This window comes from Parasteatoda tepidariorum, chromosome 5, assembly GCF_043381705.1.
Source record: "Parasteatoda tepidariorum isolate YZ-2023 chromosome 5, CAS_Ptep_4.0, whole genome shotgun sequence".
Lineage (NCBI taxonomy): Eukaryota > Metazoa > Arthropoda > Arachnida > Araneae > Theridiidae > Parasteatoda > Parasteatoda tepidariorum.
Genome location: NC_092208.1, coordinates 39,187,555 through 39,213,721, shown reverse-complemented (window position 1 = coordinate 39,213,721; position 26,167 = coordinate 39,187,555). Strand labels below are relative to the sequence as shown.

At 27.5% G+C, this 26,167-nt stretch overlaps 1 protein-coding gene across 1 annotated transcript; it reads left to right on the top strand.

Moving 5' to 3' along the window:
• The first annotated feature begins 7,566 nt into the window (after positions 1-7,566).
• On the top strand, positions 7,567-24,946 carry LOC107444619 (ER lumen protein-retaining receptor). Its single transcript, XM_043041075.2, has 4 exons — positions 7,567-7,768; positions 11,744-12,003; positions 20,351-20,603; positions 24,029-24,946. Exons 1-4 carry the CDS (start codon positions 7,678-7,680, stop codon positions 24,061-24,063), a joined length of 639 nt encoding a protein of 212 aa, XP_042897009.1. The 5' UTR covers positions 7,567-7,677; the 3' UTR covers positions 24,064-24,946.
• The last annotated feature ends 1,221 nt before the right edge of the window (positions 24,947-26,167 follow it).

Here is a 26,167-nt window from a genome sequence, read left to right as displayed (position 1 = left end):
GGTTGTGAAATCTACATTGATTTAATTGTATTCACATCTATTTATAAAAATCTAGTTCTTGAACTATCTATTTATATTATACTTTCAAATGCGTGCAATTCGTAGAATTAATACGAGCCATTTGTAAAAGATGAGTTTAAATCTAAATAGGACAGTATTTGCATTTATTGCGTAATTGTTTTCAAAAAAATATGTATTTGATTATATGTATTTGCCATTTAGTTATTATTAAATCTATAATATTTCGAAGTATGTAATTTTGGTATAGGTCATTGAAGAATTCTTATTAAAGAAGGCTGCATTTTTTTTTAAAAAAAAAAGTAATGAGCCGTCTCTTAATTTTAACTATAGTATGTTTTTCTCTTGCCGCAGTGGTAATAATGAAAGCTGCATTACAACGGTATCATGATGTGCGTAAATATTTTAGACTACAAGAATATGCTTCTGAAGTTCATGACATTTCCGAATCACTAAAGGTACTTGAAGCTAACTCGTTGACTCTTGAAAATGAAGTGCAACAACTTAAAAAGATTGCCCAAGATGCTTTACAGCAATTCAACTCAACTGTGTTATCACCCACCTAATATTTGTATTATGTATATTCCATACATGAGCTTCCATATAAAATGTGACTGATCTCTCTGATGCTAGTTTGTAGCATGTTGTGACAGCCCAATATAAATATATATTTATGAAGTAAGAAACCAGTTTGAAGCAACTTGAAATCAGCTTTCAAATTTGATATAAAATTGTGATATCTTTATTCTTTCTTTGTTGCTCATGTAAAAATTAAAAAAAACAAACAATTTATTATGCATAAATTTTTATTTAGTTGATTTTTAAATTCTAGACAATGAAAGACCTCTGGGCTCAAGGCCAAATCAATCATTCACAATTTCTTTTAATTGAAAAGCTTTTATTACAGTAAATTTAAGTTTATTATTATCATAGTTTAACAAATTATAATTTAAACTGTTTGAAGATTTCTTAGTATGTATTTGTTGAATTTTAAGAATTTTGATAGCTAATTTGTGCGTAGAAATTCTTATATAATGTACCCAGTTTAATGCAGGAACTTCAATTAACGATGGAAATTGTAACTATCTAAATTACTCTGAACTGAATTTGATTCAATTAATTGCTAACAAAGATTATTTCTAGGAGGGAAGAACTTTTTTATCCATTTAAGTTTTATGACAAATAAAACTTTGTTAGAGTATTTACTGAGAACAAATATTTTTAGCGATGTTTAAAACGTCCTAAATGCTTACAATTTTCGCTATATTTGAAGTGTTCTAAAAGTTGAGCATGTTTACTTTGAAAAACATAATCATATTAATAATAAGAAGCTGGATAAAAAAAATATGTAATATATAAATCTAAAAATTCCTTCATAAAATTCACAATGTTATAATATTATCATAATAAGCAAATTACATGTCTTTTATTTCCTGACATTGTGTCTTTCTATAAAAATTCAATATGACCTCAAAAATCTAGCCTATAACGTTCAGATTTTGGAAAATCCGTTTAGAATATAGGAATATTCATTTAGACAAAAGCGATGTCAACAATTTAAATTCTAAATTACTAAAAAATTTGATTGCATCATAAATTTTTATAGTTTTTTGTTTAATTTTTCAAAAGTAAAAACTTCATATTTCAATACAATATTATGACATGAGAATTTTAAGGAGTTGAGATATTTATACTTGTCGTTCAATTTTTTGATTATCATTATGTATTTCATTAGGGTTCTAAAATCGTGATGTCTTTAAAAAATAGTTTATTATTACAAAATGTAAATTTGAGATCATGCACTTAAGTAATTGTTTTTTAAGATGCGTGAATTCACATGACTTTTATATTGTTTTTCCAGCAGTTACTACTATGGATTTCTAAGTAGTTTTTGAAGTTCCAATATTTTTATTGTGTCATTATTAGGACTTACATATTTGAGTTAATGGCTTTTTATTACAGCACTCCATTTGCGACAATTTCATTGTAAATTTCTGTGATCTTAGATTTTTTTTTTTTTATAATTATGATGGTATAATTTTTGTTTCAGCTATCATTGGTTTAGTACTTCTTTTTTTTAAAAAAATTCTTTACATCTGTAAAAAAGGTGTAAATTATTTTTATGTATTTATGTAAATTATTTTTTTGATTACTTATTTTTGAGTGATATATTTGGTTATGGTTTCTTAAAAAAAGAAATTGTAACTCATATTTAATTAAATATTGCATCATATTTTTATTGTAACATGTGCAATGTCTTTTTCATCATTATTATACTTACATAAAATGACCAGTATTATTAAAAGTTGCTCTTTAAGTAATTTAAGCTAATTTATTGTTATGTTTCTTTGATAATTTATTCTAGTTTGAAGGTGATAATTATGTGGTTGTTGTTTATTATGATTTAATATTTTATTGGTATTTTCAAAAGAATTTTCATGCTTTTCTGATTCACTCAAAGAGCTATTATAGTAAATTTAGAATTTTTTCTTTTAAAACTTGATTATCTATGTTAACATGACATGCCAATTACCCAAGTTACATTACAATTATCATTCTCTAGTGTTTTTTTTTTTTTTTTTAAATCGAATTTCAATTTTGAAAATGTTCCCAAAAACTGATAATTATTGCTTTATTCATTATTTATAAATTTGTTTCATTCACTTTCATTTGTGTTTTTTATTAGACATACAGTTATGAGTACTTTTTAGTTAAGAGCTTCATGTAACTTTACATTTGTTTGAGAGTAAAAATTAACAAAATAAATTTTTTTGGAATGTTGTTTATTGTCTTTACTTTTTTATTAGTGTTGAGAAAACATCATACAAAATTGGTTTCAACCATTGGAGAACTGTAGCTTTAAAATGGTTTTCACCCTCAAATTATTATTATTATTTTTTTGCATTAAAATTTTTTCTAGTTGAATTTAATTTTGATTTAAATTAAATGGGTAATTTTCTTTTTTAAAGCTTGTAGAAAGTCATAAAGGAAACAGTCGCTGATTTATTTAGTGATTGATCTGTGTTTCTACAAGTATTATTTCAATAAAGGGATATTTTTGATGAATAAAATAATTTCCTTTATTTGTTATAAGTTACAAATTAATATGCTTTTTCTTCTGCATATTTCAGCAATGACAACCTTTTACCAAGATGTGCTGTTGACTGTCTTGTAGATTTTAAGAGTCGCTTCTTGATATTATTTTCTAAATTGGAAGATTTTTTTCCCCATGATTTTAATAACAAAAAACTACCAATTAAAAATATTTCAATTATGTTCTCATTTAGCTACTGAAATGAGGAATTGAATTAAAAATATGTTTATTAAAAAAAAATATGGACTTTTTTTTTTTCATATCAGAAATCATCAAATATCTTCATTTTTTTAATAAATTTGCTTAAATGAAAAATAAAGACAGGATATTTGATCATTTCTGATATGAAAAAAAAGACAGCGCAAAATATTTTTTTCATATCAGAAATGATCAAATATCTTCATTTTTTTAATAAATTTACTTAAATGAAAAATAAAAACAAGATATTTGATCATTTCTGAAATGAAAGAAGAAAAAAAATACACCACATTTTTTTCTTCTCATTTACATAAATTTATTAAAAAAAAAAAACCTAATACATTAGTTATTTTATCAAATGTTTTATATTTGTATGAAGATCTTCATTTTATAAATTGAATTCTTATCCAACAGTTTAAAAGAAAAACTCTTCAAAAATATGATAGCATATAAACAGCATTTCTTAATATGAATAAAATGCTAGTTAGATCTGTTTATTATTGAAATTCTACGCAAAGGTCAAATTTTGGATATTAACCACTTAATTTTTTTACTTGTTTTCAAGCCATATGGTTTTTGTTGATTTGGATGTCTACTTTAACAGTTCTGTTCGAATTTTTTTTTTTTTTTAAAGATTTTTATGTAACAATTTCTTGCTTGTATCAAAGCAAGTATAAATATGCTTGCCAGCAAAATACAATACACCCATCTGCAACACTGTAGAACGAGCATTTTCTTCTAATTGAAAATAAAGAAATTTTGCAGTGCATTTCAGTTTTCTGCTATTTAAGCTTCACAGCATAGATATGTAAATGTCTACAAATCACCAAGAAGTAGAAGGAAACACCATTGCGCACTCCGAGTATGTTACCTGAACTTTATTTTGTAACTGGTGTTAAACAGCCGACCAAATTTATAGTTTACGACTATCAACTCTGTATCCTTGTTATTTTGAACCCAATCCAGAAAACAAAGATACTCCTGGATAAAGCTTTGGGATCAACTAGTCTCAGTAATGGAACTAACCTGCATTTTCGTTACATAGAGAGGAAAACCTCCCTCGGTTAGCCTGACGGTATGGAGATTCTATCTCATGATCTGTTTACCATTGAGAATATTTTCTTCATGTTACCTGAATTTGAAAAATTTTCGGTAAAATAATCTGTAAAGATGTACATTTTAACTATTTTTCACCTTTTGAAGATGAGCGGCACTCGCTATTCTAGAATGCTCTCTTACTTACAAAAAATTGGATGATTTCTGCTCTAGGGAGTTTGTTTCTTCAATTAAATACGGGTTCTATTTTGGTTTTTGCGTCAGACTTAGTATGAATTATGAGTGTTTAATTCCCTCACATGAATGAATTACGTTGTTTTAGTTTAACGGTGTATAGCGTTTTTGCTCTTGCAGCATTATATACCACTGGCATAAACAGCTTGCCACTTAAATGGCAAAAGTGTGTAAATAATGCGAAGAGATACATTGATGAGTAAAATAATTTCCTATGTTTGTAAATTATCAATAATATGCCCCTTTCTTTTTTTTCCTTTTGATTATAATTTTCTTGTTAACTTGATAGAAAGATGCGCTTTTGATTTTTCTTATTATTTTTCACAGATTTTAAAAATTATTTCTATATTTCTAAAATAAACTTTTTTACATGGAAAATATCTTAAGTTAAAACCATACTGTAAAGGAAGGTCTTTCTCTATTGACGATTATAAATGAATGTAAGTTATAAATGAAGGTTCTTAATGACTAATGGGAAATAATTCTATTGAAAAATGTAACTAGTATTACAAAATGTATAACTCATGAATTTTTTTAAAAAAAAGTGAATAACAGATTTTAATCTAGAAATATTTCCAGAAATCGATTCAGCAATTGGTCAAGATTTCAGCAAATTGGATCCCCCCCCCCTTAAATTCTTACATGTTTGAGTTACAAATTCCGTTTGATTAAAAAGTTTAAAATTTCGAAAGGAATAAAATATTTATACTTTTTAAAAAAATTATAGCTGAAATACACCACATGATTCCTAAATCATACTAAGGACTACACTAATTGATCCTAATTTAAAAGAAATTAGATTTAAAAAAATTCTAAAGCTGCAACGCTGATCACTGCATCAAGTTGTGGTTTATGCTTTTGCAAAAATAAAGTTCTACTCTTTAACGAACATTTAACCATTGAAATTGAAAACCTATTCTAAAACGATGTTAAAACTTTTGCCAAATTAGATCTCTTCATTTGGAAAAATGCAGCTATTATTATCTAAAAAAATAAACTGACAAAAGAAATAAACAACATTCGAAACGATTCCTTGTTTAAAAAAAATACAGTTTAAGGTAGCACATCTAACCAATTGTTTAGGGTGACAAATTTAAAATAGACTGGTACAATAGTTCTTAAAATTTCAAAGGGAAAGAAAATGTCTTATCTAAATCATTATTTATGCATCATTTTACACATTCTGTCTGTGCGAAATGATTCATATTTTAATTTGTTATAGCTTGTTTGTAACTTAGCTAAATTTATTGATTTATTTTTATTTGCCAGAAATATTGCAGGGGTGGGGCATGGTAGACTTTTTAAGTGTTCTAATTATTGGCTGGGTAAACCTGTCTGCAGGTAATAATGTCTTCTGCCCCAACAATGCACAAAAAGTCTAAGTAGTCATAAAAGCGTCAAAACTTGTTTGATTGTCAGATGAAAACAAAAGTTTTTACCAAGAATTTTCTTTTAATTCCTCTCTGATTCTTTGTGCACTCAAACAGGTTTTGATAGATCATCATTAGTGATTTGTCGGATTCTGAATTTCTTATATTAATCGTTCATTCTATTGTAGCATTTTTTTTTCTTCTATTAAAGCAACAAATGTTCAAGATCGACTTTACTGTGAAGAATCTTTTTCTCTTCAAAGATCGCATAGCGCGATTTTTATTTATCATTATTTTATTTATTATTATTTTATTTATTTCTTTTTTACACATTTTGATGATAACAAACTTTATTAGTGGTTTATTTCATTAACGAATAAGTTAACAAAGAGCCACACGGTTTCATACCCACAGAAATGGGCATTTTCTTTCTCAACGTGTTTCACCATTATAACCGTATTATTTTAAGTATTTCTTATTTTTCAGAATAGCTCTACAAAATCTGTGTAATTATAACTAAACATATTTATTATTTTTTAAAAATAAAATCATCAAAGAAGCTTATAATTGTTTAATTACGTGGTTTATTTGCTTAGAGTTCGTCTCCTGTAGGCAAGGCTGAGTAATGAGTTGATCGGTTTGCACAAGCACAGGTGTCTTCTGTCATTTTGAGTGGCGACTTACATGCTGAAATAGTAGAGCTGGGTACCTCAGAATACTTATGGGAATCATTTTTAAATAAGTCGAACTATAAAAACTTAAAATTACTAGCTGCAAAGGATCATTGCATTTTCTTAACGTCATGTTTCATTCCATTGACAATTTAATATATATATATATTTTATAAAAATATTTCGCACTTTTTAATTTTTTTTAAACCGATTTTATTATTTAATTAGAAGTGAAAAATTGTTAACAGTTTAAACTCTAGTTATTTGCATTTCATTCAAGTTATTTTTGTTATGATTTTTTAAATTGAAAATTTAATTAAAAGTGATTAAAAATTTATTTAAGTGACTTAATGATGAAGCGTTTTCTGTGATCTGTGTCAAATACCTTTTTGTGGACTGAATTAATGGGTATCTTTCTTTATATTGATTTTATCAAGGTAACCTATATCAATTTCTAAAATAAAACAACTGGAAAGAGAGGAAATACTTTATTTTTTAGTCATGCTGCCCCTGAAATTCGCGGAGCCCGGGTGATGCCACGCAATTCCTCTTTTAGAGCTGACGCACAATAAGGAAACAGATGTCCTAAAGAGCTCCAACAAGCTGTATTTTTGTAGGAAATTCATTTAAGTGTGTGATATGAATGGTATTTATCATATTACACCAGTTATTTTATAATTTAATCATTACTTTTGATGCCCTTAAACTTCAAGTTTAAAAAATAACGATCTTCTGCGAGAGATAGGATTGAACAATTAAGTTATATTAAATGCAATTCTAAAATCAAAAAAACTATTGCAGTATTCAGATGTTTGATTATATTTCTTTAGTTTTCCTAAAAAAAATTAAAAACGAAATTTAAAACAGCTATGGTGCTGCCACCTGCAAAAGTTTTATTTGCAAGCTTTCCCATAATCCTTGTTTATGTTTTCTTTTGTACTTTGCGTTCTTGTCAAGCCACGTCACGGTAGTGAATGCCAGCATTTCACTCCGCCGACTTGATTAGCTGGTTAATTCAATTTCGGATAAAAACATAATGAATGTGTTCCGATTAGCGGGTGATTTGTCTCACCTTCTTGCTATTATTATTTTGTTATGGAAGATATGGAAAACGAGATCATGTGCAGGTAATTAATAGGGTTTGAAAGAAGCAGTAGTGTAAATAAAGGGAGTCATCAACCGGTGTCCGGCATGAATTGTTCTATTTAGATTCTTATATTGTTTGAAGTTTATTTTATTAATATGATTTTCAAGAATACATTGCTCTAAAGATGTGTTTTTGATTACTAGTAAAGATATTTTCACCTTACTTGTAAATGCTGTGTTTATCTTAAGCCTAAGTTAAGACGATCCTATTTGCTAATACATACATTTGAGTAAACTTTTGGTATCTGCTAAGAATGTCTTCATATACTTACCGTTGATAATATGGTGACTATAAGCAAACCTATCTTTCTTTGCAAAAATTTCTTATATAGTATTATTTATCTATCTCTCCCATATGCGCCTCCACACTCACCCTGTTTATTATGAGCTTTAGTATTATTTTATCGCCATTGTAATAGATATTTTGCAATTTTTTAGGTAATTTCACATCTATATGAATGGATTTCGTTTTTTTTAAATACTGAAATACTTAGGTTGTTGTGTAATAATAATGGAGAATTTAGAATGATCCAGCATTAATTGAATTGAATGATTCATGCTAACTATAAATGTTGAATTTGGATATGTCATTAATGTAAAAAGTCAGTATTTATAAATGGTTAAAAATATATCCCATTCTTCTTTTTGAACGTACTATAGAAGTTGTGACTGTCTGCATTCTTCATAATTATATGGTGCACATTAAGCATTTTTTGCGAAAGTAATTTAATTTAGGCAAAATAGTTAATTATTTTATTTTCTGGATGTGGATAAAGTTAATTACTGAGCATATTAAGCATTTATTTATTTTTGGGGTTTCTATAGCTATGCAATTATTAATTTCTGTGTTATCTAAAAGATATTTATTTGCAGTTTTCTTTTAAAATTTTTTAATCATGTTAAAATTATAATTTTTTATCAAATCTTTTAATGCTTTGTGTTGTTGAAACCAATATTACATACTATTTGGTTTGTGCTTTATACATTGCTTTCTACTATATTTCACTCAGGCATACAGTTAGCTGGGGATATTTCTGTATAGCGATCTGTTGTGCCCACTGGGGATGTATGGAATATTAGGCATTCAGACCTTTTGCTGAATATTCGGCAAAGTATTTTTTGAATAAGTGTTTCTTTGTGATTTGATTTGATTTAATATAGAGTGATCTAAAATAGTATATTTTACTATGCATTATTAGAAATAGTGTTAAGACATGCTTGTTAGGTTGTAAAAAGACAAATAAAAGAAAAAATATGAAGAATCGAAATAAGATTACTTTATACTGAACTGGTGATTTTTGTCTGCTGTCTTTTCAAAAAAAAATTCAGGCAAATCAATTTCGTCGTTTTTTCAACACTTTTTGTTTAAGAATTGACAATATATTTGTTTTTGTTGTTGCTGGTATCTGTTTTTATTATAGCTCAGTATTTTAAAGAAGCGTTTCTAGTAGGTACCTAGACTTAATTCTTTTGTCTATTTGGTATTTCCTTTTAGCTGTATGGTAAGACATAGAAAACTGATTTTCAACATTAAGATTATATTTTAAGAGCTAAGAACAATTTTTTCTTTTAATCTTTTGCTTTTTTGGTTAACTTTTCTTTTTATTAGCATTTTTATTATGACACAGCATATTTTAAAAACGCTTCTTATGAAGATTATTTTTCATTTTTATATAGTACGTTTTTTCTAAAAATACAACAAAGTGAAAAAACTAAATTGAGATTTTTCTCCAAAATCTTATCTCCATTTCTTCTTGAAAATAGGGTAATGTAAAATCGAGATGCTCAGCTTTAAACTTTTCGTTCAAAAATTAAAATAGATTTTTATATTTTCTGATTTGCTTTTGTATTTACTTTTTTATGGGCGTTTTCATGACAGCACGGCATTTTTAAATGTTTTCAATAGACGGTATCTCTTTTAACGTTTATTTTATACTTGTTTTGTTTTAAGAGGATTTTTTTCTTCTTTTTTTCAACTTTACACATAAAGTTTTTTTTAATGGTTCGTTAAAATTTTTTATTTATCTTAAATATTTCAAATGGATAAGTATGATAATTTTTTCACCATAATATTTAAGCTATGCTATTTTTTTAATAACGACTAACTTAATTATAAATAAACAAATATTTATTAATGATTTTTTCCCCCAAAAAATAGTGTTAACTACAATTGCCAAGGCACCCCAAATGGATTCTTAACTTGCAAATTTAAAAAAAAAAAATTCAGAGGTTTTCCTAGGGTAGCTATGAGTTATACCCTTCGAGTTGGTCTCCATCTGTGCTTTGTTTTAGTTTCTCTGGGGCTGCCGGAAGTTGTCAAGACTTGGCGATTATTCTGCTGCAGAACACTGTATGGAAATCTTCCATTAACTTTATATTTCACAGTAAACGTGGTTTGGTGGTGACTAAATGGTAGTTCTTCGCTCTCCCGTGCCATAGATCTGGGTTTCTATTCTCAGACCAGGTAGGGTTGACTCAGCCTTTTATCCCTACAGTGGAGTGATAAAATTAGTACCAAGCATGCTTGGAGACAAAACACAAAGGGTTCTATGTATGGCTGGCTATTCAATGGGAATATTTTTATTTTATCCAATATGGTGTACCTTCTTCCCAGAGCTAATTTTGGATAAAATGTAAAACTTACTGTAAGCACAAAATCTCAGTTAAAAAAATTTCTGCAAGCACAAAATCTGAATTGAAAAACTTATTATTGATTCTTTATAACATTATATTTTTTTAGTTTTATCCTCGTTATTATTGCCGTATTTTGAAAAAAATGTATGCACTAATCAGATTGCTTCAAATCCTGTTATTTTTAATTTTACAGTCAGTAGCCTTACTTTTTTTTATAATAAGCATTTTATCTTAAATGTAAATCTGCATTTATGTTTTATATACATTACTAAGTCCCATATCTGAACTTCTGTCTATCGGAATTTGGCATTTCACTACAGCTAAAAAAAATTGCTGACTTTGTTTTAATATCTCGCATAAAAGGATTGTTACTGCTATGAATTACGCTCTCAATTTCAGAGTGTGCAAAAACTTCAAATTTTCAAAAAATTGCGAATTCGAGAGGAAATAGTCACAACTAAGGCTACTTATTAGGTTATTATTAAAAGAACGCGATTCGGAATTTTGGAATAATCTATTAAAAATGAAATCAAACATTTAAAATCTTTGTGGAAACTAAAATCTTCAAAAATGGAGAGCATCAAATAATAATTCTACAAACACGCTATTCAAAATTTCCTACGTATGATAATGTATAATTGAAAAACTATGTAAATCTATGTGGAATTGCCGATGAATCGTCAATGATTGAGTGTGTGAAATGTCTGATTCGTAGTTCACCAAATGAAATAATATCATATTAAAGCATTGAAATTTTAAAAACCAAGTGAAAATCCATTTTAATGACTGCTAAAAAACTATCTTCGAAGCCATGCGGCGGTCAACGTGTTTATCAAGAAATGATTACTAACCAAAATGCGTGATTCGGAATTTTGCGATATGTTATAATTACGTATTAAAATATAACGATTTTAAAAACCATGCGGAATTCTGTGAAAATAGCACAACCACTTGGATTCATTCGTTGTTGATTGGAATTGACATGATTATAGCCTTTTTTTTAATTGAATAAGGATATTTTGATGTTTGTTTTTCTTAAAGAGGATACCTTACCTTATTGAGGATACGAATATTTTTTATTTATAAAAATATGTTATAAAATTTTAATTCAAATCAGTATAAATTTTTCAAATTTATTTATGAGTGGATGGAGATGGTTACACAATGACTATTCTAGGACTGTATTTAGTCTGAACTGCAGGTTTTGCTGCTGTGCACCCTTAGATAAACTGTAAACATGTTAAATAATAATTAAATTTCAGTTGTATAACTTTAAAAAAAAAAAAATGAAATTATTAACTGTATTTATGTTTGTAATTTAGGAATATCAGGCAGAAGTCAAATTCTGTTTGGGTTGGTTTATACAACCCGATATTTGGATCTGTTCAGCAATTATATATCTGCCTATAATTCTGTGATGAAGATTGTATTCATCGGTACTTCCATGGCAACACTTTATTTGATGTACTTCAAATTTAAAGCAACCTATGACAGAAACCATGACACCTTCCGAATTGAATTTCTCGTTATCCCAGTTGTAATTTTGGCTCTTGTTGTAAATCATGATTTCACTCCCTTGGAGGTAAGTTAAACTTTTACTTGATTTAAAGAGTTGACATAATTTTTGATGTCAAAAACTGGTTTGGGACATATGTTAAAAACCAGTCGAAAAGTGGCGGAAACTGTCAAAAACCTGGGGCAAGATTCCTTTTTTCCTTTGGGAGTATTTTATAAGAAGTTAAATTATGCATGATACTTACATTATAATTAGGGTGCGTACAGACTCCTTATACTCATTAGAAACTCCTTGGAAGTAAAAAAGTCTCCAAGGAGTACTTGGAATTACTTAGATTTCTAAATTAGTCCTTAGAAACTCCTTAAATTATTGCGTTGCATAGATGAACTTACTAAGTACGCTGATGAATTTGCTGTCCAAACAGGGAAACTAAATGTTATGGCTTAGCTGTTAAAATCTTATAGTTTAAGAGAAACTTTAAGAGAAAAAAAATCGAATTGCAAGAGTTGGAAGAAAAAAAATACAGCAAATAATTTTAATTTTACATGTTACAAGCTAACTTAATTAATAATTTACTGTTTTTTTTTGTATGAAATGTCTTAGATTTTTTTATGTATTCAAATTTAAAAATATTAGATTATCAGGTTTTTATGTTAAACTTTAACATCTGTACTTTAACAAGATTAATTAAAATATTTGAAACTGGAAAATGTATTTATGTGTTAAAGTGATAACTTTATTTATTTTTCTTGGTGAAGTTTGACAAAGTCAAAATTTATTTCAAAAGGGCTAGAAAAAAATATGCAAACTATATATTTTTGCAAGTTCCTTATAATAACTGCTTTTTAATTTTTTTAAAAAAAACTGTCTCATTATCTTTTACACAAAGTTTTTTAATTTTTGATAAGACCTTAAAATTTTGGACTCCTTGGAATTCTTCTTCTGATCTCTGTATGAACCCTGTATAATAATAAATAATATTTATATTTATCTATTAGCAATACAGTTGAAATTATTGAAACTATTGACTAGTTTTGTTAAAAATATATTCCAATATTAATACAGTGGAGCATCGTTTATACGACGATCACTTATACGACGTTTACATTTATACGACGTTTTAGTGTGGTCCCAAATCATTCCTATTCATTTTAATGTAAAAATATATTGTTTATACGGCGCACAGAATCGGTTATACGTCGGTTTTTAGATTTTGTTCACGTTTATTTAATTTTTTTTTCTTGTGTATTTTAAAAAAAGGGCGGAATTTGCCAACATGAATGATACAGAAAAGGGTGCCAACAAGAATGCTTGGATGATGACCAAAATTTTTACTAGATGACTGAAAAAACTAGACAATGTTATGAGGTGGCAAAAATGAAAAATTTTGCTATTCATCGACCAATGTCCAGTGCACCCATCGATACTAATTATTTTGAAAAATGTAAAAGCTCTCTTTTTTCCTGCAAATTGCACAAGTGCGCTTCAGCCATTAGATTTGGCCTTGATTAGAAATCTAAAATTGCATCATAGAAAGCAGTAAGTTCAACTCGCTATTCAATGCATTGTAGAGACTAATAGCAAGAAAATATAATTAAAGGTAGCATACATTCAAATTGCTCACTGCAATTTTTCTTCTTTGGTTATTTGTTTGTTTTGCTTTGTCTAATTTAGAAATTTATGTAAATCAACACATTAAACATTAAAATTAACTGAAAACAGAATTTCAGTTTTATAAGTAAAAATCGATTATACGGCATTATCATTTATACGACGTTTTTCGGCATCCCCTTCGGCGTCGTATAAACGATGCTCCACTGTACTTGAAAATCAAAAAGTTTTGCCGAGTTTAAATGAGTCAATAATTTTTTTTCAATCAATCAATTCAAATGTTTAATTAAGTTATTATCAATATTTAATATAGTTATTAGAATATACTTCCTTATACACGTTATTTTAGTATGCTATAGTAATAGTTTTTTTTAATAGCTATAGTCCAAATTCTAATCCATGCAACTCACTATCGATTGAAGGAATATTTTCGAGTTTTAGTCTTATTAATTCAATTCAAAGCTGAAAAATAAACTTAAGAGTACAAAACACTTCAAAGCTAATGTTTTAAAACTGTATATTTCTGGGGAAAGGAAGAGGTAAAATGGGAATAAATGAAAATTGATTTTACCATTAAGATACTTGTTTAATGTTTCATTAAATTGTTTTTATATTTGTATTTTCAGTATTTAAACAAATTAACAGACTGGATAAATTACAATTTTGCACATTTTTTTATTATTATTTGATATTTATAATAGATTATGAATTTCCACACAAAAAATTTTGGATTTTTGACAGTAATACTTGGAATAATAAGGTTTATTGTCAAAGTGATTGAAGAACAAATTTGATTATGAATTGAACATGATTGATAACTAATAATTTTATCTGATTGTTTATTTATTTTTACTTTATATTTATAGTGGCTAATTATTTTTTATATAAAAATTTTGTGCTTTTTTCAACTGTTAAAAATTATGGCTAAAAAGGTTTTTGGATTTAATGGTTAAAATCGAATAATTTGCCAATTGTCAAAAACTTGCATCCGCTGATTTTCATTTTTGTTGTATAAAAATACATCTAAAGGCTCAAATTTTTAAAATTTATTTTTGGTTGTTTGTCAAAATGTTGTGAAAATTATATTCAATTTTGTGTATTGGTGGAAGTGAAAGATTTATAACCAGAAGTCTTGAAACAGAAAGTGCTGTGATGTATGAAGTAACACAACGATCAAAGACCCTACAAAACACTTTATGTTTGGAGTGAGTGATAGTGGCTTAGTAGTTTCTCCTCAATTCTACGACCATGCACAATTTTCTCAACATCAACAATCAAATACACACTAAAAATAATGTGTATTTCAACTGTCTTCTTTTTCCATTACTTGTGTTTTGGTATCTTATTTTAAGTTAATTTTTTTATGTAAAGCTCTATATTTACTTATAATTTTTGTCATTTATGTTCTCAGTTGTGTACTATTGAATTTGTTATATTTGAGATAACCTTTTATTTAATGTTTAAACTTTTTTTAATGTTGGACAGCTTATTAATATTTGATTGGAAATATCTTAACCAATCCCTCTTTTTATGACAAATTAATATTCTTTTAAAACATTCTTTTAGAAAGGAAACAAAAGTGTTTGTCATATTAATTCTCCAATACATGTATTGTTTTTTTTAAGTATTAAAGGATTCATTTTTGAAGTATAATTTGCTACTTGTTCTTACTAACCCTCTTAATCGTCAATACGTGCTCGCACAGAGCAGCAAGCAATTTTCTGCTAAGAAACAGTAATTACCATCCCCAAATCTGAGGTTGCCCCTAAATTCAAAGCCAAATCTATGACCCTGTTTTCCTCTATTTTAGAAGATCAATCCAAGTTGTCTTAGTTTGGATTTCTAATTAGAAAAAACATGACTGATGATTTTTTTATGAATTAAATTTGTATGAAATAAATATATCCTTTTCAATATAAATAGATACTTTTTATTTTTTATTCATGGTTTGTGTTTTGCGCAATAAATTTTAATTTCTTTTGTTATTTCTGTTTGAATATTTTTTTAAAAAATAAGTAGCTATGTTAATTATTTTCATTAGAAAATGTAAATTTTTTTATTAAATGCTTTTTTTTATTTGATGAAATAAAACAAGGTATTTTCACTTTTATTTTTCGAAATGAGGGGGAAAAAATTATATTTACAAATGAAATTTCTCTCTCTCTTTGTACTGTTATACATTGCAATTTAAACAAAGCAATATTTTTTTTTACTTAAATTCCATTTGAAGTGAATAAACAATCCATTAAATTAACGAACTATTATTCACCTTTCTCAAATACAATTTAATGAAATAATTTTGATTTAAAAAAATTTTAAGATATCATATAGATATGATATATAATACAAAGATATGATATATAATACAAAATTAGTACTGGACTGTAGTATGCAGGGATGAGATTTTTCCGCTTTTTAGCGGATTTCCGCTTTTTTCACTTTTATCACTTGAATTTCAGCTATTTTGTCAAAAATTCAGATTTTTCTAAAAATTTCATTTTTTTNCAAAATTAGTACTGGACTGTAGTATGTGATAAAAGTTTTAACATTTAAAAGTTAAATCACTTGATACATTAATATCTTTAAAAATATTTGTTATTATGAATAATAAGTTAAATACAACTGTTTTAACTGTTTAACTAAAACTTTTCTTGCAATCATTATCTGCAAATTTAGCAATAAAATTAAAAATGTAACTCCATAATACTAGCTTTTAACAATTTACAATCACAAAATCTTTACATTTTAGAAATTGAAAATGCTAGTTGAAGGTTTAAAAATGAATGCATTATTATTTAATAAAAATTTTTGTGACTCACTATTGTAAGTAAATCTTTTAATATGTTATTAAAAATTGCAACAATCTCTCGTTTAATTTTTAAAATACATTGCATGTACAGTCGAACCCCGCTATAGTGAACCGTCTGCGGACTCAGTAATGTGTCCACTATAACCGATGGTTCACTATATCCAAATTTTTTGAAGAATATTTTTTGCATAAGACAGTTGAATGATTGAAAATTGGCTTTGCAATTTTGCATTAGTTATTTAAAAAATTATTAACTAATTAACAGATAATAAAGCAAAAATTGATGGANTATAATAATAGATTAGTACCAATTGTATGTCAACACATTATTTATCACCTTAAACTGTCTGAAATTTATTATTAAAGGGTTGCGCTTGCGTAAAATTTACTATTGTGGAAATTCAGCTTTTTTGCCTTTTGGCTAATCTCATCCCTGAGTATGTGATAAAAGTTTTAACATTTAAAAGTTAAATCACTTGATACATTAATATCTTTAAAAATATTTGTTATTATGAATAATAAGTTAAATACAACTGTTTTAACTTTTTAACTAAAACTTTTCTTGCAATCATTATCTGCAAATTTAGCAATAAAATTAAAAATATAACTCCATAGTACTAGCTTTTAACAATTTACAATCACAAAATCTTTACATTTTAGAAAGTGAAAATGCTAGTTGAAGGTTTAAAAATGAATGCATTATTATTTAATAAAAATTTTCGTGACTCACTATTGTCAATAAATCTTTTAATATGTTATTAAAAATTGCAACAATCTCTCGTTTAATTTTTAAAATGCATTGCATGTATTATTAATTGTCTTACTTTTTGATCAGTATTTAAGATTCTTCCCCTCTCTACCAAAATTAGGGAATGAAAATTATAATTTTAATTATTTTTCTCTTAGAGTTTTTATACGAACTTAAATTGTTTTGTATTTAAAAAGTCTATTACTTCATTGTGATTAATATAAAGATAATTATGCTCATTCTCCTTGAACATTTAAACATCATCAAACAATTTGAAGATCTCCAAACAATACAGTCTTAAGATCTTCAGTATGTGTAGAGTAAAAATTGGGTCATATTTAAATCATCAAAATTATTTTGTTGTATTGAATTTGTTCGTTACTTTATGTATTTTTTTTTTTTTTTTTTTTTTTTTTTTTTTTTTTTTTTTTTTTTTTTTTTTTTTTTTTTTTTTTAAAATAACGGCAGGCACTTGAACTCTCGTTCTTCGCCTCGGAAGATGCCGGAAGTGTTGCTCATTTAGCGTTACCCAGTGGGCACCTGTGAACCTAAGTCACGGAGGCGAGCAACATTACCCACGCCACACTGCCACAAACCCGTTCATAGGGTGGGCCACATTCACACATCACACACAACAGAGGACAGCACAGAGAGAAACATCCATGCCCAGAGCGGGATTCGAACCCGCAGCCATTGGCTCCGCAGTCAGGCACGCTAACCGCTCGGCCACCTGGCCGGCTCGTTACTTTATGTCAAGCCATCACTTCTTGTAATTATGATGAGTGTAAGCTTTAATATAATTATTTTTCGAGAAATTTATCGATGGTATTAGCAAATCTATACATGATTTGTGAAAAGAAGTCTTATTTGTTTTTAAATGTTAGAAAGTGCTGTTGATGGCAGACTAGAAGAGTAGAAAAACTAAACTCCACTGTAGACTTGTTGCCATCTGGAAATTATAAAAATGCATTGGAAAATAGCATGTAATTTAAGTAAACCAATTACAGCAACTCTAACAAATGACATTAGAGAAGTAAAGATAACCAGAAGTGGACAAGGTGGTGATTACCAAAAGCAAAGCAGGCACACAACAGACTTCTCGCTGCAGATTTTTTCTTCCTACAGCTCAAGTTGATTAGGGGGATAAATATTACATCCATGTTTACTACCCCTTTGACACTATTTCTAAGTTATAAAACTTGTTGAACGGAAAGAACGCCTAAAATTTCAATTCAGCTTGTATAAAATACTTATATATTTATTTCAATAAAATACTTTAATAACATGATCGAAGTTTAGAATAACTCCATAAAATTTTTTTGTATTACTTTGAAGAATGATTTGCAAGGCTCAAAACTAATGAAATGGTAGTCTAGGTCATCTAAAAAAAATCTAACTCTTGCCACTGATGAGATAATTATTAGTGGTCACAGTGACCAGAAACAACTTAACGTCGATCGAGTATTAAAAAATGGATATGCTGATTTAGTTTGTCATTTTTTGTTTCAGTAACAAAATAGTGGACTCTATTACAATTGTGAATGTTTTACATACATTCTTGGTAAATTTTCATCTATCTTCATTTTTATAACTTTAAATTTTTTTTTATAATTTCTTTATTACATTTAATGTAAATAATCTATAATGATATATATAAATGGTAAATATATAAATTTGAATTAGTATATATATTAAAAGTATACTGTCTTTTAACCTTTTCATAAGAAATTAACGAGAAAATTTTGATTTATATGAATCCTCAGTTGTAATAATAAGTTTACAAAAATCTATACATTGTATTTGTTAATTTTACCTCACAGAAGCTTATGTATTTTTTTCAAAAGAAAAAAAAGAAAGAAAAAAAAATACTTATGTTAAGGGACCAATGAAAATGTGCACCAACTAGTGTAATCTTTGTTACTGGACCATGGACTAAATTTTCTTAATGTCTATCATTGATTTGTAGTTGTATATGTTGTATTGCAATATATGATAAGGATGTATTAAATTTGTAAGCATATAGTTGCAACAGTTTACGAAAATATTCTTTGGTTTTGATTGGTGAAGATTTAATAACTGATTAACTTCAGTAACCCTCTGAATTCTCAGAATTAGATTTCAAAGTAAGGCTGTACATGTTCTTCCAAAGGCTGGGTAGTTTTCGATGATGTTAAGACAATTCATATACTCAGCTTTAGAAAAATTTGTTTATTTTAATGTCTATTACTGCCAAAAATCTTACATAGCAAATATAAGACAAAATAGACAGAAATAATTGGTAGAATAAAAATTTTGTTGTACAGTTCCGTCTCCTAATGTTTGATATCAGATAGATTAATATAATTTTAAATTAAAATTTTTTTGGGATGTTTCGGAGCTTATACCCTTAGGTCTAGTGAAACTGTCTTTATATTTCTCTACCTTCATCTCTTTATTTACTTTTTATTGCTTTTGCCAAGACTTGAGATTTTTTGCTAATTGCGGAAAGTTACAACGCTTATGCATTCAATATTTTGACAAAATCTATCAAAAAATTGACCTATTTATGTCATCTAAAAATGTGCATCGCTACTTCTGGAAATACTAATTCAATTCATTGAGATTGATCTGAGAAAGTCTTTTATGGAATTCATGCATTTGTTAATCTTTCCCCCCATTTAATTGGATCAGGAAAAACTAGTTATCTGTGTAGGTAAGTAACTGTATTAAATTACAAAAAATTGTGGGTATCATGTTGTGACCTTTAATTTGTCAATTCTTTAATGCAAAGTTTATGAAAGTAAAATTTTATACTGAATTTTCATATCCTAATGTTTGCATGTATACCATTACGACACTCTTCCTTTTTAGGAATACTGTTTTATAAATTTTTTTATGAAAAAGCTCATGTGTTATGCTAAAAATGTAGTATATCATTTTATCATACAGTTTAAGTGTGAATAATTTTTTTGTTTATTTCCATGCTATTAAATTTTAGTTAAAAATTATAGTTATGTATCCAAAGGAAAGAACTCTTTTTTTTTTATTACAAAATTAAGGTAATAATGCAAATTAAAAAAAAAAAAAAAAAAAAAAAAACCCATGTAAATAAATTTAACTTGTTCTACTGAAAAAAATTAATATTTTTACCATCTATCTCCAATTTGCAGAAAAATGTAAACTTTTTATTTATTAGGTTGAATTCTTATAGAAAATAATTTTAATTTAGTTGATAAAGCTTTATAACTTGTGTTTCCTTTTGTTAGGTCTTGTGGACTTTCTCAATCTATTTGGAGTCTGTTGCTATTTTGCCTCAGTTGTTCATGGTCTCTAAAACTGGTGAAGCTGAAACCATCACTTCTCATTACCTTTTTTGCTTGGGATCATACAGAGGTCTCTATATACTCAATTGGGTATACCGTTACTATGGCGAAGGTTTTTATGATCTGATTGCAATCATTGCTGGAATTGTGCAGACCATTCTTTATTGTGACTTCTTCTATTTATACATTACCAAAGGTAAAATTATTTTTTTCAGCAAATTTTTCCTTACAACTTGTAAAGTTCTATTATTTAGGTGAAAGTAAAAAGTTCATTTATTTTTGAGTCACTTTCAGGTTGAAATCGTAAGAAGATAAAGTGAAACGTATGTTCACTTTTATATATCGATACCAGAAATTAATTAAAAAAATGTCTTTTATTTAACTCTATTTTGAGTAATATTGCTCACTTAAACATGAAAAAAAATTGTCGCAGTAACGGAAGGCTAGTAATTTTTAACAAACATAAATTTTTTTAAAAATTTAATATTAGCATTTTAAATTGGATCTCTTAATATGCCGTAATTGTTATATTGATTATTATAAAAGAGTCATGACGTCGCTCTATGGGAGAAAATATCAAGGAATAAGGTTAAAAAGTGCAAGTCAGGACAAAATATTTCTTATTAGGAATATCAAGAAAACTTAAAACCCTTGCAAAAATTTTTAGAACATTAGTTCTCAAAATGATCATATATTGTACCGCAATGTTTCAATACAAGACTATTTTAAATGTTCCAAATTCTTGTTTCAATGCTACCTTTATGTACACTTTTAAGTTTTAACCCTGACAATTGCTCAGTCTTTAGAACTGAGATCATAGCTATTGGAATTGCCCTTAAGTATGCCCAGACAACTGATACTAATTGTATTTGGATATTGACCGATAGTAGGAGTGCTATTCAGTATTTCAAGAACTGGCTGGAAATATTTGATATTCCTGGTCAGGAGATTATGAAGCTTCTATCTGAGATAGGCCTGAAGACACCAATAGCCTCCAATGGATCCCATCGCATGTTGGGGTACATGGCAATGAGACAGCCGATGTGCTCACCAAGAATGGCTGTGATCTTCCTATGAACTGTTTGAACCGTCTTACTCCCACTGAGAACCACTCCCTGGGAAAACATCGTTTGCTTCTAGTGTGCCGCCATACTCCATCCCATCAGTGGTATGCTGGCAACAGCCCTGACCTATCATTAACGTGCTGCGGCCTTCGGCCTTTCCAATCGGCCATGACCTGATTTCGTAGTGGCCATCTTAAGTGTTTAAGATTTCAAAATGGGGAGAAGACTTTCCAACCTTTTTCCTGCTCACAACCTGCTAGTCCTGATCACCTTTTTTGTCTTGCGCCTCTTTTAAGCAGCTGCTGGTTGATCGGCTGGTTGACGCGACTCGGCCTTCTGTACCTGGTCTAGGCTTTCCTTCTCCAGGGGGATGTGTAACAACAACACACTTTTAAGGTTTTCCTAGAAATAGCAAAAACAATAAGAAATTTATTGAGGACGCTAAAGTTTTTTTTTTTTTTTTTTTCAAAGCAGTTAATACTTTGTGAAAAAAAAATTTTTAGAGGTAAAAATCATGAAAAAAAAGCATGTTTTTCTCAACACTGTATAAAACATGGTAAATACTGGTAAAAACCTCACATGGTAAAAACTATGCCAACCCTAAGGTAGATAGATTCAATAAAATGTATAACCATAAGATGTATATGCTGCATATTTTTGAATTTTTTTATTAAAAAGATTATCAAAATACACTTAAAGCTAGACTAAAACAGACAAGTATTCAAAAAGCAAGCTCAAACTGTGTAGTAATCTGATTGAGTGTGTTCCAGGGGTTGTCAAGTGCAGCGAACAAGGTCAAGACCCGTAATATTATTTAAAATTGAAAGAAAAATCTATGGGGTAATTAATAATTATAAGGCCCTAACAATATGTTAAATATGAATGAATACTAGGTGTTCTGTTTTTAAAAAAATGCATTTTAATAAACTCAATCAATATTTACATTTAATTATATGTATCTGAATGACTGAACCAGTATTTTTAAAGTTAAAAAAAAGTTCCCTATCGAACTTTTGTTTTGAACCTGATAAGTGGTTTGCATTTTAAGATCATTAAAAAGCCAACTTAAAATATTGTAACTAACAATGAGTTTAGAGTAGGGGTGAGCAGCACCTGAATATAATGAAAAAAATCCTTTTCTTTCAGAAAAATAAAAAAAAGGTTAAACTTTTAAATCTTTCATTTTTAGTCATCACTTTTAAACATGTTCAATTTGCGCAGATTCTATCAGAAATCTCTGTAGCCATTATTTCTAGTAATTTCCACATTAAATAATCTCATTAAACTGAAACTTTCATTTTTAGTTATCACTTTTAAACATGCTCAAATTGCACAGATTCTATCAGAAATCTCTGTAGCCATTATTTCTAGTAATTTCCACATTAAATAAATAATCTCATTAAACTGAAGCTTTCATTTTTAGTCATCACTTTTAAACATGTTCAAATTGCACAGATTCTATCAGAAATCTCTGTAGCCATTATTTCTAGTAATTTCCACATTAAATAAATAATCTCATTAAACTGAAGCGGGGAGATATTACCTAATTGAAAGCTTCAGTCACTTCAGAAATGAAGCAGGTAATAAATTCCACATTGTTTTAACATTTTAATATTATATTATTATTGTAGGGAAATTTCTTTTCTTAGAGTTATTTTTTGATGTGCTATATTTGTGTCCATTTCATAGATTCATAATTTTTCTTAAGATTCCTTTATTTTTATGTAGCAAGTTTCGAATCACACATTTTAATCAGTTTTGATGTGTTTCATGTGTCCCTATTTCATCGCAAATCCCAGTTTTCTACTTTTTGTTGTTGCAGTCATTGCTATGCATTTTCACATTGTTTTGAAAACCCCGAAATTTTCTCAAATGATATTATTAGGTATCAAGAATTTTGAATTGTGCATTTTAATAATCACTTTTGACAGGCTTTATTTGTGCTATTTTATTGCCGATTACTTATTTTGGCTGTTGTTGCTACTCATTTCCATGTTGTACTTAAAAACCAATGTTTCAATAAAATAGTGACTTTTGGCTAATTTTCTCATCTTGATATCTTCTGTTATGCTTTCAATGATTCCAGAATTCGCAGGATGTCAACAAACTGAAATATCTGTCGCATTAATTTTCAGTAATTCTATTCCAGAGTTCTTAAGTTTGGCTATAAATAGAGGCATGTTTTGCTGATAAGATTATTATGAAAATAGAATAAAACTTGGATGTAATGGCATGAGTTCCGATTATTGAAGAAAATGTAATAGATATATACGCTGTTTCTTTATGATTTTATATATATATATATATTTTGTAAACTTTGTTTAGTGAATTTCTTAAAGTTGCAACTCCTCAGTCAATATGATTTTGATTTTCTGTGCTCACGTGAGATAAAATTTGTAAATAAGATTGCAATTAAATGCTTTGAAATAAATTTTCAATTTCCTTCATTTTTGGTTTTTGTGATACTAGTATCCAACACTATTTGTTTTAATTAGTGCAATGACTTAGTTTTTAATTATACTAGATGTTAATGTAATATGTTTTTCATTTATTTCAGTCATTAAAGGAAAGCAGCTGAAGTTGCCAGCATAGAAAATAACCACTTTCATCCAATGTTTATTATGCACACACATTTCATCAGGCTAATGAGAACATTGTGCTCATGAACTGTAAGATTTTATAATATAAGTCAAGATAAGAATGTGAACAGAATTCATTCTGCTCTGATTATTTAATTTCAGCGTTTGTGTTTCAAATTCTCATCAGCATGGTGCTGGTTATGGGGTTGGCTGTTGCGTCACTCATCAGTACTTCAGTTTTCACCAATTATCAGGCATTTATAATTTTACTCATGAAAGCTAGCACAGTATTTTTTGTTTCAACAATTAAAATTGTTTAATCAGATCCAGACTTGTTTTTTTATTTTACTTATTAGTATTTGTTTTATAATTTTATAATCTTTAAAGTTACATTTACCTTTATAAAAAACGTTATTTATCTTTTTTTGTGCAATTGATCAAAGCTTGTTTTAATATATTTATATATAATGTATAATCATTGTCAAAATATTTTATAGATATATTCTATAATTGGACCTTGTGTTAAGCATGCCAAATAAAAAAAGGAAAAATTCCCAACAGTTTTCTGTATAGCTTTATCCAGTTGCAATTTTTTTTTCTCTGTATGTACCAGTAGTGTTCATATAAAAGAAAATAATTCAAAACAATTGTTTTTTAATGTTTCACAATTTAAAAAAAGTATTAAAAGGGAAACCAAGCTCTTGAAATATGACTTAGAAATAAATATTTCTAGTTATGAAAATTTAAATTGTTTTCTGTTTTTTGTTTCATTAGAAGCTTTGACAAGATGATAAAAAGCCTAGTCTCTAAATTTATGAGATACAAGTTAGGTAATTGTGTGAAAATGATTTTTGTAAAAAAAGAAAAAAAATCAAATAAAATTTTGTTTTCCAAAATTTTGTCTTATATTTCCATGCAAACTTCTTAAAAAGAAGCTATTAACATCTGTGTTTTACATTCTCATTTTCAATGTTTTTACACTTATTTTACTCAAATGATTTTTTGTAATGCAGATTCTATTTTGTTTTTACGTGGTTTAAAAAAATATGTATCTATTCTGCTTGCCTGTTGAATTGAAATGCTTTTGTTGCAAAGGAAAGAAAAAATGTAAACTTTTTTTAAAAAAACTTTCTTTAACTGCAATGTAAAGGAATGATTTTCAAATAAAAATTTAACAGGCTGTTTTATATCGTGCTACAATATCGTAATATTAAATTTTTTTTCGCTAAAGTATTTGCTTTTTTTTATCTTTGCACACCAAATAAATTTATTGAAAAAAAAAAGAAAAAATCGTTTGGTAGCTGAAGTGTTTTTTAAATTAAAATGATATTAGTAAGTAAAAAAAAGTATTGTAGAAACGTAGTTAATTATTTTTTGATATTTATATCAGTTTTTTTTATAAAAATTGTTTATTTAGTATAAATTTATTGCACTAGTTTTTAGATTATCTGTTACTTTGGTTATTTTTTTCAGCGAGATCTGTAATTATTTACTACTTTGATTCAGTACTACTTTGATTCAGTGTAGTAATTATTAATTTTTTTCTAAATTATTTGAACTGTTTAAGAAGCTTTATTAACACTCAAATATGTTTTTTTGAAATATCAAAAGAAGAAAATCATACAATTGTTTTAAATTTACGATAATATTTTCAAGTTGTTCTGTGGCAAATTTCTTCATTATTTCATATTTTTCATAAAAATAGTCTTGGCTGGGCTCTTACTCAATGAATATATTTTTTTATTGCATGCTTCATGAAAAAAAGGTTTGTTCTAGAAGTTTTTTTTACAGATTAAAATTTGATCAATTTATTTTGAAAACAATTAAACTGAGTCTCAGAAATCAGTTTTCTTTAGTTCGAGACAAATATTTTATTTATTGCTTGCTTTATTTATTGCAGTTTATATGATTTAAGACATTTGATAAAGGGGAAAGAAAATTTTGACATCTTAAGGTTATGAAATTACCTGGATAGAATCTCTGAATTTAATTTTATGGGGGAGATTGTATATTGGAAACGTCTTTACTTAAATGGAGCGAAACTTACCTATAAAAAAGTATTATGAATGTAAACATTTTGATGGTAAAAACATTTTTAAGTTGGAATTTTTCAAACA